This window comes from Ceratotherium simum, chromosome 23, assembly GCF_057802395.1.
Source record: "Ceratotherium simum simum isolate JZ-2026a chromosome 23, ASM5780239v1, whole genome shotgun sequence".
Lineage (NCBI taxonomy): Eukaryota > Metazoa > Chordata > Mammalia > Perissodactyla > Rhinocerotidae > Ceratotherium > Ceratotherium simum.
The window spans coordinates 34,970,696-34,986,045 of NC_141922.1; the positions used below are offsets into that span (position 1 = coordinate 34,970,696).

The following is a 15,350-nucleotide window of genomic DNA, read 5'->3' on the forward strand; positions in this document are numbered from 1 at the left end:
CCTTGAGGAGGGCTCCTAACATCCTGAGATGGATGGAGATCTCTTTTCTGAGCTGAGTTGAAGGAGTTAGGCGGGTAACTGGTGGCAGTACACTAGACTGTTCTCGGCAGAGAGAACATCACGTTCAAGAGCATCACAATTTCAGAAACTGTATGTACTTCAGCAATGCTAAAATCAGAATATATGTATAAGATAAGAGCAGATGAGGAGCAGTAAAAGTTAAGGGTGAAGAGATAGAGAAGAGCCAGATTGTGATGGGGCTTAGACGCTTTTAATACATATGAAGAGCTGAATCAGTTACAGTTTTATAAGCTGAAGATTGGTGTCGGATATGCCTTTAAAAAAGATCTCGAGTAGCATTGTAAAGAATGGATCAGAGAGCTGCAAGACCAAAGGTAGGAAGCTTACAAGCTAATTCAGTTATTCATACATTGAGCAAATGTTTATCAAATGTCTGCTATGGGCCAGGCGGTATTCTATGCTTCTGTCTTTGTGGGGCTTATATTTAATGCATTAAAACTGGGAAGAAATATCAGTGACATGAAGGAAGGAAATAGTAGTAGGTTTGGAAAGAAGCAAGACAACTTAATATGTAGTGCATGAAGGAAAGAAGGGAATGGTAAAGAAGAAACCTGGAATGACTTACAGGGAGAAGATAATATGCCGAAAGATCTCTCAATGGTTGGCAAAGGAGATAACTTACCAAGAGTATTGGCCAAGGAAGTTGTTTGGAGGCTGAAAGAGAATAATGAAGGACTAATGTAGTTTTTGAGGGAATTGGAGATAGAGCCGAATAAGGCTTTATTAAAAGATTATACTCCGGCATTGAGTATCCAGATGAGTTGAAACTATGAATTTATAATAACACTGTTCCTCATATGATTTTCTCCAACTATCAGAAAGTTGGAGTTTCTGAAGTTTCTGAATCAGAAAACTGGATTCAGAGTTGATATTTTTGAGGATAAAGTGTTTGATAGGTAGGTCATTGGTAATCTTTGCCATATGAGTTTCAGAAATGTGCGAGGGGTGAAAACTAGACTGTGGCAGGTTCAGGAGCTAATGATAGGTAAGGAAGCTCCATTACCGAGTGTAGAGTCTTCTTTCAAAAAAGTTGGCTGAGAAAGGAAAGACCAGGTTCGGAAAGCAGAAACAGAGCAGTGCGCTGGTAAGAAAGGTTTTCTTTGTTAAGACCTGAGAATATCAAGAAGAGACAAAGGAACCAGCAGAGAGGAAAGGTCTGAAGGGAAAGGAAAGAGAGAGGGACTAATGAATGACTCCAGGATCCAGAGAGATTTTAGACTTACCCTGTCCCTGCCTGCCATGATAGAGCCTCTGATAAACTTGAGAACAGTCTTCCCTATCAGTGAAATACTTACCTTCATAATTTCCTGTTCTCTGGTCATAGATACTACTAGAAGCAGAAACAGACTACTGTCTCATCTTTCATAAATAATAATAGGAAAAAGACAACAGTGTGGACATTTGGTGGAAAAAAGAAAACAATAGGGTTAATGTCGAGTAAAACTTAAATCTACAAATGGTATTGACTATGATTTTAACAATGTAGTAATTTCTTTTAATATCGTTAAAAGTATACTTTAAAAATTTAGATGGTTACTGATTTTTAAATTCTGCTTTCTTTATAATTCTACCTCTAAATGGCTGTTTCCCTGCAGTCTACTACATTGAGAATCATTTATCTTTGTTATTACAAAAGCCAACACTGTTTCTGTTTGTTTACTTTAGTCTGTGCATACACACCGTAGTGTTATTAGTGATGTCAGCAAGAATGGGAAAGTTGCAGCCACACATTAGTTTTGTTATTGAATCTCATGTATAAGAACATTTTTTAAAGTGACCTGTTGCTGAGGGTAATGCATATATTTTAGTATTTATATCAAATGATAGTTCTTGTACCAATTCATCAATAATATTAAGAAAAAAGACATCACCTATAATCATTTTTCAATTATAATGTTATAAAGAAAAACTTGAAACTACGTAGCTACAGAATTTAATGTCATGTTAATTTTTTTCTGAAGGTAGCATTCCAGTACATAATATTCAATGTAATATTCAATCCACATGAATTAACTTACGAAAGCAATATATACTTTAATAAGTCAAACATAGAAATGCATCAAGAACAGAAGTTAATCATTTCTTTCCCTCCTTCTTCCTGTCTTAGGAAGTAAACAGTGTTAGCTGTTTATTTTGTATCCTCCCATACATTTTTCTATTCGTGTAACTTGAACTTACAAAATACACCAGAGGTCACAAATTCAAATGCTGACAAAGACCAGGAAGGTAACACAAATGAACTAAGAGGGCATGGTGTCAGCATCAGGTCAGAATGACAATATTTGGTAGTCGGGCTGTGGGACACCTAAAAAAAATGCATACTTCTCCTAAAAGAGATCAGCTCAGTAGATTTGCGTGCACGAATACATGTAGACATTCAATTTTTTTCAAGGGAAGCCAAGAAATTCTGTGTTTTTAGGTGAAAAGTCTCAATTTTTAATGTTGGAATTAGGTAGATCTGGATGCTACTTACTACCTAAAGAATCTTGTGCAATTTATTTAATCTGAGTCAGTTTCCTCATCCGTTAACATGGGGATAACAATATCTATTCTTATGACTTTAGAAGGAAGATTAAATAATACAGCACGAGTTCAATACAATGCATAATGCTTATAAATTATAAATTATAATGACTGTCTATGATCAGTAGTTGTCTGGCTTTAGGAGTGTGGGAAGGATATTGACTGCAAAGGGGCCCAGAGGGCGTGTTTGAGTGATGGAAATGTGAGTCTTGATTGTAGTGGTGGTTGCAGGGCTCTATGCGTTTGTTAGAACTCATCGAACTGTATACTTAGAATTAATGAATTTTTTGCATGTAATTTATTCCTCAACAAAGCTGATTTTAAAAAGATAACTGCCTTTCCCTTCTCTCTGTACTTCAGTTTCATCAGCTATTAAAATAGAGTTGACATGAAAGGTTTCTAACATTTTTGTCACCAGGCTTCTCCTACTGTCCTTTCCCAACCCCAGTCACAGGCCCCCACATTGTGAAAGATTTTGCCTGTTGGGAAACAAGAAAGAAAAACTACCTTTGTTTGTCTGTCACACTTTTCTCCTATGCTAAGCTGACCATGTACTGAATTTACCTGTTTGGGTACTGTGCCTGGTACATCATTGAGTAAATCAGGCCACTAGCCATTTTCCGGAAATGTTATGATGTAATCATCAAGCTAATTACCTGCTGTTCAGTGGTAAGCTATGAAGTTTAATAAGCCAAGAAGAAAAATTAGAAGCAAAAACAATATACTTGATATTTCTTTAAATGAGAATAAAATATATAAGTAACAGTACACAGTGTGTGCATGTATTTTTATATATTTGTGTATATTTATGGGTATGTGTATATATTTGAGTGTGTGTGTACATATATATCCTTTACAAACTCATGCCAACTCATACTATAAGGCCAGTATTACCCTGATATCAGGAAAAAACTACAGACCAATTACACTTATGTATATAGATGCAAAAATTCTCTAACAAAATACTGGCAAACCAAATCCAGGAATATATAAATGAGATTATAAACTATGAGCAAATGAAATTCTTCCCAGGAATGTGAGGTTCAACATAGGACTGTCAATCAATGTGATACACCGTATGATAGAATAAAGGACAAAAACCCAGAGTCATCTTAATAGATGCAGGGAGAGCACTTGACAGGAGCCAACACCATTTCATAATAAAAACACTCAACACACTAGGAATAGAAGAGAACTTCCTCAGCCTGATAAAGAGCACCTGTGAAAAACCCACAACCAACATCATACCTAATGGTGAAAGACTGAAAGCTTTCTAACATCAGGAACAAGACAAGGATGTCTGCTCTCACTACTTCTGTTCAAAGCACAGGCAACAACAACAAAAAATAGGTAAATTGGACTGTCGCAACATCAAAAAACACTTGTACTTCAAAGGACACCATCAAGAAAGTGAAAAATAAAACTATAGGAGAAAATATTTGTGAATAGTATATCTGATAAGGGGTTAATATCCACAATATATAAAGAACACTTACAACTTAAGAACAACAAAAAGACAATCCAACCAATTAAGAAATGGGCAGAAAATTTGAATAGACATTTCTCCAAAGAATATACTTAATGGCCAATAAACACATGAAAAGAACCTCAACATCCTTACTCATTAGGGAAATGCACAGCAAAACCACAATGAGATACCACTTCACATCCACTAGGATGGCTGTAATAAAAAGACAGAAAATAACAAGTGTTGGTGAGGATGTAGAGAAATTGGAACCCCTACACATTGCCTATGGGAATGTAAAATTATATAGCCGTTTGGAAAACAGTTTGACATTTCCTCAGAAAAGAGTTGCCAAGACCCAACAATTCCACTCTTTGTATATCCTCAAGAGAATTGAAAATGTATGTCCACACAAAGACTTGTACACAAAAATTCATAGCAGCTTTATTCATAGAAAGTGGAAACAACCCAAATGTCTGTCAACTGATGAGTGGATAAATATAATGTGGTTTATCCATACAATGGAATACTATTCACCTGTAAAAGGAATGAAGTATTGATTCTTGGTACAGCATGAATGAACCATGAAAACATTATGCTAAGTGAAAGAAGCCAGACACAAAGGACACATATTGTATGATTCCATTTATATGAATTGTTTAGAATAGGCAAACCCATAGAGAGAAACTAAATTAGTTGTTGCTCTGGGCTTGAGGAGGACAGAAAGAGGAATAACTGCTAATAGGTACAAGCTTTCTTTTGGAGTTGATGAAAACTGGTGGTGATGGTTGCACAACTTTTTGAACATAGTAAAAACTGCTGGATTGTACACTTTAAAAAGGTGAATTTTGGGCCAGCCCTGATGGCCTAGTGGTTAAAGTTCAGTGCATCCTGCTTTGGTGGCCTAGATTCAGTTCCCAGGCCCGGAACCATACCACTCGTCTGTCAGTGGCCATGCTGTGGTGGCGGCTCACATAAAAAAGAGTAAGATTGGCGACAGACGTTAGCTCAGGGCGAATCTTCCCCAGCAAAAAAATAAATAGGCAAGTTTTATGGTATATGAAGTATATATCAATAAATCTCTTATGGGAAATATAAGTATGTAATTTCTTCCTTTTTTCTGGAGTTTTGAATCCCTTCAAACCTTCATATTTAATCTTGTGAACCAGAGGAGTCATAGATAGGAACCTTTGAACTCGTAGTCTTTAGTCCTTTCTAATTTATTTGTGAGTTCTTACATTAGTGGTTCGAGTTGTTTTAGAATAAAGAAAATTATTTCTGTCTGCTTGAACACTGTCATTGAGGTGCTCAGTAGTAGAATTCATACCTGCATGTTCTTTAAAGGATATGATTCATTCTCTGAATACTGGGAACTTGTGTTTGTTTAGTGTTTGTACTTTGAGTAATAGTTCATTGTCATCATACCCTTACTTGAAGACATTTCAAACGTAAAATCTTTGGAACATAATACACTACAGGAAGTCTAAACATACAAAAACATTGAACTCCCAATGTCTCTTAAAAATGTGGTTTGAAAATTAGAATGTGTATTTCTATGAAAAGGAATATTACAAATTATCATTACTATTATTTTAAGTGGCAGGTAGATTCAGGTCAGTTCATAAAAGTCTATTAAATCCATAATGAATGGCTGCAATTAAAGAGCTGTAGAAATAATACTTTTAGAATACCAGTAATTAAATAAAGCAGGAAAATAAACTCTATCTCCCAGGGATTTCTTAACCTTTTTATGCATGAAACATCTCATTATAGATATTTGTTAGGTACTGTAGAACCACTCTTCAGAAGAATGTACTGAATGTTTCATACACTTTCAAGGGATTCACACACATCTTGTTTCAGCTGTAACCAGGGAAAAGTGTGCGTATTAGTCGGCTTGGGCTGCCATGAGAGAATACCACAGACTGGGTGGCTTAAACAACACAAACTTATTTCCTCATAGTTCTAGAGAATAGAAGTCCAAAATTAAGGTGCCATCAGGGTTGGTTTCTGATGAGGTCTCTCTTCCTGGCTTGCATTGTCCTTCTCGCTGAGTCCTCACATGGCATCTTCTCTGTGCACAGGTGGAGAGAGAGATTTCTGATATCTCTTCTTAAGGAAACCAGTCTTATCAAATTAGGTCCCTACCTTTATGACTTCCTTACCCCCTTAAAGGTCCTGTCTCCAAATATAGTCATATTGGGGGTTAGCGCTACAACATATGAATTTTTCGGTGACACAATTCAGTCCATAACAGTGTGCTACTCTATACCTTATTTTGACCAGACAGAAATAGCTATATTATAATCACTTAAAAACAAAAAAAGATGAGAATGGGCACAATCAGAGCTTAAGACCTATAGATTCAAAAGTAATTTACAAAACAAAATATTAATATGCCTCAACAACATGAAAATCTGGAAAGAAACACCGTCGACAGAGGTTATTAAGATCTCAAAAATGGGGGCCAGCCCAGTGGCGCAGCGGTTAAGTGTGTGCCCTCCGCTTCGGCAGCCCAGGGTTCGCAGGTTCGGGTCCTGGGTGCACACCAACGCACTGCTTGTCAAGCCATGCTGTGGCCTTGTCCCATATAAAGTAGAGGAATCTGGGCACAGATGTTAGCCCAGGGCCAATCTTCCTCAGCAAAAAGAGGAGTATTGGCATTAGATATTAGCTCAGAGCTGGTCTTCCTCACCAAAAAAAAAAAAATCTCAAAAATGATTTCTGGTTATTAAAACCACAAACAATCCCAAAAAGGAATGAATGGTGGAGAAATCTAAAGAAATTAAGTGATTGTCCAATGACTTCAGACTAATGAAGAGCATATTCCCAAGATAGAAAGCATATTTAACCAAGGATAAATTATAAATATTACTAATATAGAGAAAACTCAAGATTGAGTTGAGCAAAAATACCAAGGACAACAAAATTGGTCTTTGAAACATTTATTTGTAGAATAAAGAATAACAGGTGTATAGGGTTGTTCCTTGGGCATATAGAGTAATATTTATGTTCCCCCTGTCAAACATACTCTTCAAACTCAAAGGATAAGATTAACCATTTCTGAAAACCTTCTTGAAGAAGGTGGGTGCAAAGATTATTCAGGTATTCTGAACAACTTGAAGAGTTCTGACTTAGGTACTAAAATACTTCCAAGGAATGAGAGAAAGAAAGAAAGGTCAGATGACTGGAAACAGGAAATGCAATTTTGATTTTCCAAAACAGGGCAGGAGGGATGAGAATTCCACAAACCAACCGTTAGTGGTGATGGCTCTAGGGAAGATTATAAATAGAGAATAAAGTGGTTTAGGAAGACCTGGGAGAGGAAATAAATCTGTAAGCCATATGAATTTGGTAATTATAATGTTATAGAAACCTTATTTCCTTTGTAGATTGATACTCAAAGTGGTAGAAATGTTGGAGACAAATGCATATTAGCTTCTACAAGGGTTTTACAAGTTGTTTTATACCCTTTGCACAATTTAGAAAAATTTGGTCTGGGTGCTAGAAGAATGTCTAATACAGTAGCCAACCTAACTAGAAACGACTGCTTCTTTTAAATTCCTACCGTCAACATTTTGCATCCTTTAATGAATAACACACAAAAACGGAATCTAAATGAGAAAGAGTGAAGATAGTTTAACGGACTTATGGGACAACATCAAGCAGACCAATATATGCGTTATAATTACATCATCAAAAGTTAAAGCCAAGGAGAGAATCTTAAAAGCAGCAAGAGAAAAACAACTTATGTACAAGGGAACCCCTGCATAAGATTATTAGCAGATTTTTCAGCAGAAACTTTGCAGTAGCATGATATATTTGAAGAGCTGAAAGAAAAAACACTTCCAACCAAGAATAGTTTACCTGGCAAAGTTGTCCTTCACAATTGAAGGAAGAAGAAAGAGTTTTCCAGACAAGCAAAAGCTGAAGGAGTTCATCACCACTAGACCAGCCTTACAAGAAGTGTTAAGGGGACTTCTTCAAGCTGAAATGAAAGGATGCTAATAAGGAAACACATGAAAGTATAAATCTCACTGGTAAAGGTTAAATATATAGTTAAATTCAAAATAATGGTGGTGGGTAAATCACTTATAACTCTAGTATGAAGGTTAAAAGACAAAAGTATTAAAAACAACTATACATTTTTTATAGATATGCAAAATAAAAAGATATTGTGACATTAGAAACGAAATAGTGGGGAAAGTAAAAATGTAGAGCTTTAGTATGCATTCAAAGTTGTTATCAGCTTAAAATAGTGTTATAAGTATGTTTTATGTAAGCCTCATGATACCCACAAAGCAAAAAAAGTAGATACATAAAAGATGAAGAGAAAGAAATCTAGTCATACTGCTACAGAAAATCATCAAATCACAAAGAAAGAGAGCAAGAGAAAAAAGGAACAAAGGAATTTTGTAAAACAGCCAGAAAACAATTAATAAAATGGCAGTAGTAAGTCCACTTTGGATTTCTTTCTGCTGTTGCTGGTCGGAACTTCAGCATTTTCCAACTCTGTGAGATTGAAGTTTTTAAGCTTCCAGCTTCTAGTAGTTGTTCTTTGCCTGTCCTTGTGAAGTCTCACCTTATACGTGTGCAGCTTAGCATTCAGCCTGAGACTAGAACCTTGATGCAGATTTTGGAGATTTTTTTTTATGAGGTTCATCCCTCCCTAAAACTCTGAACATTTCAGCTGCCTCAGCCTCTCTGAACTCCAGTTTCTGTCTCCTCACCTTGTCAGGAACTTAGGTTCTTCCTCCATGTGCTAGGGTCCAGAAGATCTCCAGGCAGAAAGCCAGTGCAATAACAGGGCTCATCTTAATTTATTTCCCTTTTCCCAGAGACCACAGTCTCACACTGCTTGTTGTCCAGTGTCTGAATTTTTTTTCACATATTTTTTCCAGCTTTTTTAGTTGCCTGTAGCAGAATTGCTGTTCCATTACTGGTTACTCTGTCATGACCAACAGCAGGAGTTCTATGTCTGAGTTTTTAAAAATCTTTTTTTGTTACTATACAAATGAGGTCTTTTGCTGTATCATCTGACTGGCTATTGTTTGTATTTACAAAGGCTTTTGATTTCTATATGCTTATTTTATATCCTGCTACTTTACCAAATTTTCATATTGTTTATAATTGTTTTCCTGTTGACTGTCTTGGGTTTTCCAAATAGATATACAATCATATCATCTACAGATAGATACAGTTTTGCCTCTTCTTTTCTAATTTTTATGCCTATAATTTTTTTCTTGTCTAATTGCATTGGCTAATATTAGTAACTATAGTGGACCCCATGTGTTCCATTCTCAATTTTGTCAACTCTTTGGGAGCAGGGACTGTACCTCTTACTTATGTATCGACTTACCATTCATTCATTTACTTGAGCAGATATGGACTAAGTATCTCCTATTATGTGCTATGTTCTGTGCTGGTCACTGGGTTGCAAAACAAAACAAACCCAGCTATGTCCCATCACATCACCCTCCTTTCCCCCACCAAGATTAAGAGCTTGTGGGAAATATAGACATTACACAGATAACACAAGTGTGATAAATTTTCAAAAAGTGACAGTGTTGGATACCATAGAAGCCTGTAACAGAATGACCTAACCTAATATGGGGGAATCAGGAGATGCCTCCCTAAAGAAGTAATATTAAAGGAAAATCCAAAGGCGAGAGAGACAGCTGACACTTTTCTGAAAGAAATCCAATATTTCTGGAGAGAAGAGATAAAGTGGAAAAGTGGATCACAAGAGATGGAGCTTTTGAAGTAGTTAGGAAGAACCAGACCGTAGAGAGTTTGGTAAGCCCTATTAGGATTTTGAACTTTTTCCTTAAGTTAGTAAAATAGAACGATGTTTGCTTTTGGGTGTATATATGTATGTACGTATTTATGTTTGATAACTGTTCTCACTGCACAGTGAAAATGAGATTGTAGACTGCTGAGCATATAACTTACTTGTAACCACTGCTCATTAACATGTAAACCAATTCCTTTACAAATTGGAATAGTTGTGGCAGATGGATTTTAACTCTGAAAGCTAAGTACTCTTTCTTTTATAAGCAAGAAACATATTCATTTCCAAATTCTTTAAAAAATAAGGAACACAGACTTCTTAATGCCATGGGAATTGCTATAGGATCTGAATTCTTTCTTAAAAGTAAAGAACACAAACTTCTTAATGACTGTGGATTTGAATTTTCAATCCATCCGATTACTAGCTCTTTGAAAAAAATTACTAAATTGCTAGAAGCTTTGGTTTTCTCAGCTGTAAAATGAACTGTTGTTTTAAGGATGAGCTGAGGGAAGGCTTGTAAGGCACTTAGGATTCGGCTGGCACATATCTATCAGATCTTAGCTGTATTTATTAGCTATTCTTTAAGAATTTTAGTCCTTAAATAAAAAAACAGATATAAAACAGATACAAAGCAGTGAAGATGCAGAGACCATAAATTTAGATCTTCTCTTAATGATGACGCCCTGATTATTCAGGTGAGTAAACCAACTTAAGAGAAGTAGTATAATTAAGGTTCATGACTAAATAAATAATAAAACTAGGGTTCCTAAAACAGTATCTCTTGGAAGATTCTTTCTCTCTTACATTGCTCTCAAAATTTGTGACACCATGTCTCAGCTTGGCAAAAAGAATGGGGACGATTAATCACCTTTGGTATTTGGTTAGTGGGACTGAAAAAAAAAATTAAGCCATAAAAATTATTTCCTGATTTAGATGATAATGAAACTTTTTCTTACTTGAAAACTATTTTTTTGGAGTTCTAGTTACTTAGCTGGTCCATTGACTGATTAGTCAGCTGTTAATGTATAGTTATAGAAGTAGTGTTTTATCAGACTATATTTTTCCAGTATGTGCTACCTCTAAAGGGTGACTTCTATGAGAAATCTAATTTCGCTGCACTGCAGTTATAGTAAGGAGGTGGTGTGTGTATATTATATTAATGGGGTCGTCTTCTCTTGGATGTTGGGGGAGGGGCATTAGGGAGAATGTAATTAGCTTTGTATCAACAAAGCAATTTGGGGGGGCTAGCTGCTTATAACATGAAAATAATCGTGTTATATAAGTGGCATCTTTGTAAAAATACTTTTTAGAATGGCAATACATGTAAGTTAAGTGGCCCACTAACTTCACGTGATACTCAGAATAAGAAATATCTAATGTAACCAAAAAAAGGGGTGGTTATTTAATGTTAACAGAAATTATCATTGATTTTTTTAACTTCTAAATAGGATTGTTTTTAAGTTAGGGTCAATGTATGGGAAATTAGCAGTATCATATTTTATGTTTTAAGGTATTGTTCATCAGTTTTAAAAATCATTAATACTTTTCTTGAATTATAATGTTTTATAACGTTTTGCACAATATTTATCAGACTTTTGTTTATTCAGAATGGTGGAAAATGAACTATATTCTCTTCACCTATTTTTTTTTGGTAATATGAATAAAGTTTTTAAAGAAATCTGCACCTGTTGTAACAAATTCAGTCAATGCTGAAGAATACAAAACAAGTCTTCCTCTTTAATTCCAGTTCCAAAGGTTTTCTTTCACAATTTCTTATACCCTTGGACTTGTCAATTTTTATATAAATACATATACATACATATATCATATGCTTATCTAAACATGCATATTAACTATACATATATCATTTTAAAGTTAAAATTAGATCATATTCCAGTGTTATTCAGAAATATATTTAACTTAGTGTGCATATCTTTTTTAGTACATATAGATTTACTTAATTCAGTTTGTTGAATATTTTAGTATAAGTCTGTGTAAGTTTATTCATTTGTATGCTGATGGAGATTTTGATTAAATTCTATTTTTTTCTATTATAAAGAATTCCACTAACCCCTGTAAGATAGGTATTATCTTCTCCATTTTAGAGATGAAATTAAGACACAAAGAGGTTAGGTAATTTGCCCTAAATTGCACAGCAAGTAAGTGGTGGGGCTGGTATTGAAACGCACAGTCTTAAATACTATGTTATGTTACTGTTTTCCTTCTGCCGACCTTTACTCTGTTTACTGAGTTGGAAAAATATTTTAATGTATAAAATATATCTAATATTAAAACTCTCCTGAGGATAATTTAATATGCTACCTTAAGGATATTGGAAACTTTAGGGTCACAAATTACACAACTATAATTTGTAGTTGTATCTAATATAGAAGTAGAAGGTTTAAGCCAGTGCTTCTCAAATGTTAATATGCATTCAGATCACTGGGAGTAGGGGAGGATCTTGTTAAAATGTAGATTCTGATTCAATAATCTGGGGTAGGGCCTGAGAGTCTGCACTGCTAATGAGCTCCTGGTGATGCCAGTACTGCTGATCCAACTTGTGAGTAGCAAAGGTTTAGGCAATTTATACTGACCTTTGGAAAATCTTGTTAGTTGTTTTGTTGAATCAGTTTCTTATTTTGTTTATGCTATCAGTTTTTATAAGTTGTGTGTGTTAAATAAGTGGGGGCTTTCTAGTAATTTCAATTTTATGTCTGTAGCATTTAAAATTGCTGGAAAAAAATAAATCTTGTTTTCTCTGGTATTAAGGTACAGCACCTAACTATAATCATATCTCTTTTTGTGCTAAATACGGCTTACACAACTATGTCACCATTTCCACTGTATCGTTGTTAATGGAGAGAAACATAACATTTCTTTTCATTCTGAAGGCTATAGCTGTAGTTGAACAAAAAAGGTTGCTTTGTCACTATTATTTTATTTTTTAGTAATATTAATAATATATTTTACACAGTTACAAAAATGAATACGTGTTCAGTACTATGTGCCAGGTACTGTATCAAGTGCTTTAATTGGCATGATTTCATTTAATCATCATGACCTCCCTCATTTATTCATTCATCACCTCTTTGAGCACCTGCTCTTTTCTAGGAACGGTGCATACAATGATTCTGCTCTCCTAGAGCTTAGTACATTTGGGGGATGCTATATAATAAGCAAGCAATCATACAAGTGTGATGGTTGTAAAAGAAAAATTGTTAATTATAATATTTGCTATTGTCTCTCTTCTTTCAACCGTCAAAGAGAATTCTGCTTTTGCCCTCTAAGCTTCTCCCACCTAGCTTCCTCCCCTAACCCATCCAAGGAGAATTCTTTTTCTGTCAGCTGGATTCCTGAGCAAATCAACCTAATGAGTAGAGAGAGACAAAATTTCAGAAGTAAAGATGAGCAATTTATACAAGAAAAGAAAGAACAGAAGTAGATGAAATAATTATTATATAATAAAAGTAAATTAAAAAAAAAAAAAGAATACCTGGGGGCTGGCCCTGTGGCGTAGCAGTTAAGTTCATGTTCTCTGCTTTGGCAGCCCTGGGTTCATGGGTTCAGATCCCAGGCATGGACCTACACACCGCTTATCAAAGCCATGCTGTGGCGGCGTCCCATATAAAGTAGAGGAAGATGGGCACGAATGTTAGCCCAGGGCCAATCTTCCTCAGTAGAAAAGAGGAGGATTGGCAATAGATGTTAGCTCAGGGCTAATCATCCTCAAAAAAGAATGCCTGAAGGGACACTGTTAACGTTAATTTGAAGGAGTAAATATCCTCAGTACTTTAAATGGGAGTCTTTTTAATACAACACTTTTATTTTATTAGGTGACACTCAGTAACTCATTTCAGTAAGTTATTTGAATACTTGCATGTGTCCAACTTTGTGATAAGAGGTATAGAAAATCAGGGGCTACCAAAATAGGGTATAATTCTGTCCCTACTCTTGAGACTGTTAAGAGTTGTTGATGAGCAAAGTTTGAAAGATTTAGAAGATAATGCAAGACATTATTTTTTTTTTAAGTACCAACATGTGTGACCCTAGCAGAAAGCACATTGTGGACTGATGGAGCATGCTCTTAGAGGAATGCTGTTTTTAAAAAGTATATGATTCTCTCTTTTCTAGTAATAGTATTGAGTTCTCTTTTGACTATTCACTTGATAGAAAATTCTTTCTGGTATGATTCAGATCTATATATTTGACCTTTATATATTACCCTACATTGTTGTGATTTCCAAAATGTTTTGTTTTCCTTACTATGACTATAATTTTGCTCTTCATAGTATTGTTTTGAAGATTACTGTAAGGGACTTTAATTTAGTTTCTGAATATTACAAGTGGCTCTCTATAGTTGTTTTTCTTGTAAAGGGAGAATCTGAAAAATTTTTAAAAATTTTATCTTGGAAATTAGTTTATTCATTATGTTTAATTTTAGGAAATGGTGCTCTTGCAGAACATTCTGAAAATGTGCATATTTCAGGAGTGTCAACTGGTAAGTCATTTTTTGTAATGTTTAAATTTCATGCATGACTTATATGGTAAATATTGAAAGCCACCTGGTATCTTACGAAGTGATATTTGGCTATAAAAATTATTACTGCTTTTTGCAGCATGTAATAAGGAATGAAGTAACTGGAACATGGAGAAATTCTCATAAGATAAAATTGATACTTGCATGCCCATGGATTGGTTATACTTTTCCAAATGGACTGCATAATTATTTTTCATGCAAACATTGAACCAAGAGAAAAGTTAGCTCAAGTTGAATTTGTATTTTCTTTCCATACAAAGTTTTTTATGAAATGAAATTTATTAAAATGTAATTTTGAATGCTGTTCCTAATATTAGAGCCTTAGAAATTAAGCATTTTGCTTGATTTTTAGATTAGAGTACTACTATACATAAAACGGTAGTACTTGAGTGCACAATTTATATGCTATTGAAAAACAACCCAACAATATATTTGTGTCCATGAAATTCAAAAACTCCTTGAGGTAAATGCGTTTTTTTCATTCATATAAGCTTTTATAACTTAATAATTACTTAAAGGCCCATAACTATTAAAATTTTCCTTCTTAGGTGACTTCCATGGCTTTGTTACCATTTTTGCTGTATCAGCTACAGTTACTAGGAGAGCAGAATATTTTATTTTTGCATATACTGAAATAGAGTTTCTTACCGTTATTTTATTATTTCCATATATTCTTGATAAGTTTTATGTGGTTTAAAAAATTGCGCTTAGTGCATTTATCAGTCTACTGATTGATTTCTTCGTGTCATCTTCTTCATGTCATCTTGTAATTTGCTTGTTTATTTTCATGAAGCAAAACTGAAAGTTTCCTCTTTTGTTTTATGTCTGATTTTATATTCAGAAAATTAATAGACTTAACAAATACTCTAAGTGTTAGTAGGCACTAGCCTAACAAATTGGTAAGCCTGTTTTCCTGAAAATGAAAAGCAGGTGCCTTGGTAGCCTGTGTTAAT

The 15,350-nt window shown here is 34.7% G+C and overlaps 1 protein-coding gene across 3 annotated transcripts in view; it reads left to right on the top strand.

The window, feature by feature from the left end:
* LRP12 (LDL receptor related protein 12) overlaps window positions 1-15,350 on the top strand; it is an 81,139-nt gene that overhangs the window by 29,425 nt on the left and 36,364 nt on the right. For 2 of the 3 annotated variants that reach the window (XM_087447553.1, XM_004431246.3), the window contains exon 2: window positions 14,302-14,358. The exons of the other annotated variant lie outside the window; for it this stretch is intronic. Coding sequence is in view for 1 of the 2 variants with exons in the window: in XM_004431246.3 (XP_004431303.1) it covers window positions 14,302-14,358 (57 nt within the window). In the remaining variant the exon portion in view is untranslated. The remainder of the gene's footprint in view (window positions 1-14,301; window positions 14,359-15,350) is intronic. 3 annotated transcript variants of the gene reach the window in all.